At 34.5% G+C, this 1883-nt stretch overlaps 1 protein-coding gene across 1 annotated transcript in view; it reads right to left on the reverse strand.

The window, feature by feature from the left end:
• Window positions 1–238: 238 nt before the first annotated feature.
• TMF1 (TATA element modulatory factor 1) overlaps window positions 239–1883 on the reverse strand; it is a gene marked incomplete at its 5' end in the record, with an annotated part of 12642 nt that continues 10997 nt past the window's right edge. Inside the window, 2 exons of the mRNA XM_010022817.1 lie at window positions 239–577; window positions 1448–1573. Coding sequence (XP_010021119.1) covers window positions 434–577; window positions 1448–1573 — 270 coding nt within the window. The remainder of the gene's footprint in view (window positions 578–1447; window positions 1574–1883) is intronic.

Genomic DNA, 1883 nt, shown 5'->3' on the forward strand with positions numbered 1-1883 from the left:
CTATATTGTTATTAAAAATTAACTGATGAGGTTTTAGAAAAACTCCTATTAAGAACACTTATGAAAGACTCCTAACATCATTTTCATAGGTATAGAGTTTATGAATCAAGGGCTGCTCTAGTAAAATTCCTGCCTTCCAGTGCTGTCTCATGAATAACAATCATTTCTGCTACCGTTTACAAGTAAAATGATCCACCCTTCAGAAGAAACTTAAATAAAGGGATGACTGAAAGAAATTAAATATTGTACAAATAATTTAACTGCAGACAGTACAAGACACTTAAAGCATTGATTTTTGTCAGCATATGAACTCTATTATATAGTCACATTTTCTATAATACAGTTGGGTTTTTACAAGACGTTTAAATTCAGCATTTCTATAAACAATTGTCTTTACAGTCTGTTATCATATGTTAAAGAGTTCCAGCAGGACTTAATTTTGTCTCTGTTTTAAAAGTTCATCTATCTGAGTCTTGTACATGTTTTTCACATCTTCCAGGTCTAGCCGGAGTTCTTCAGCTTCCTCTGCTTTCTCTCCATACATCTGAAGAATTGTGTTGTATCTTTGATCCAAATCCTGCAAGGACACATTTGTTATCTGACTGTTTTTCAACTTTGAAAAGTTGCTGCTAGGATAATGTTTTACACTACTAGGGAAAACAAGTGTAGTGTTATGTTATCAAAGTATAAATCCTTCACAGTGAAGCACAGAGTAAACTCTTCAAAAAACCCTTTATGCTTTGATTCTCTGAACATAGCTAGATTTATATTCCCGATATAAGAGGAGGACATTCCAAAGACAAAGATCCTTGACAACAAAGAACTAGTGCTGCTTCAGAGAACAGACTGAAGCACCTTGAAGTTTAACACCTATAAGCAATAAAAGCAGTAAGTAAACAGCCAAGAGTTTTACTACAGGAATAACCAGAGTTAGTGAAGTGTTTCGTTGGGAAATTTAATATTCTGGTTTTATAAAACAATTATAATTTCAAAAATGATTCCAAAATTATTTCCAGTATTTCACTTTAAATTCTTACACATTCAGAGGATTAAAATATCTGTCCTATTACCTGTATCATTACTGCACACTCATTCAGCTTCTGCACTAATCTCTCATAAATCCATGCTATTTATCAAAGCAGCCCATTTACTAGAAGACTACTTCCAGAAAAATGTCTTTAGAAAAAGAGTTCTCTCCCTGATAGAACATGCAATCTCATGCACACATTTCTGACAACTGCATTTTGAAGTGACTACTGAGTCATGGAATAGGCATTTTCACACTCTACTATATAAAAAAAAAAAACCAACAACCCAGGCTCTTCAGTCATTCAAGACTAAGGACAGATTTGAAAATAATCCTAAACTGACAGGGGTATTACTGAGAATACACCACAACTACAGATATGCCAGTTTCACATCAGATTGCCAACAGAAATACACTTACCTTTAACTGGGCACGTAATTTTGGTATTTCCTTCACTTTTTCTTCAAGTTCGTCATTTTGATTTGTTAATTTAACCAGTTCTTCTGCCATTATTGATCGAGTTTTCTCAAGGTTTCCAATTTCCAGCTAAGATAAACACTTTTAACAATTAGGAGGAGGAAAGAATTCGTCATACTTATAAAACACCACATCAAAGTATTTTGATATGGTAATTAAGGCATTTTCTTAATCCAGCACCTTGGGAACACTCTCACTTTAGTCTCAAATCTGACCAGTGGTTTGGGATTTGCTCTTTTGCAGACAGACAAGTTAAGTTTTCTGGATGGGTCCTTGCCAAAACAAGGAAGCAAGAAGTCCTTTTCTTGCTCATCGCTACACATACCTCCAGTGGCTGTTCTGGACATGACAATAACAGGATTGTCATAAAAGGGAAAGA

The sequence above is a fragment of the Nestor notabilis genome, unplaced genomic scaffold, assembly GCF_000696875.1.
Source record: "Nestor notabilis isolate BGI_N333 unplaced genomic scaffold, ASM69687v1 scaffold20879, whole genome shotgun sequence".
Classification (NCBI taxonomy): Eukaryota; Metazoa; Chordata; class Aves; order Psittaciformes; family Psittacidae; genus Nestor; species Nestor notabilis.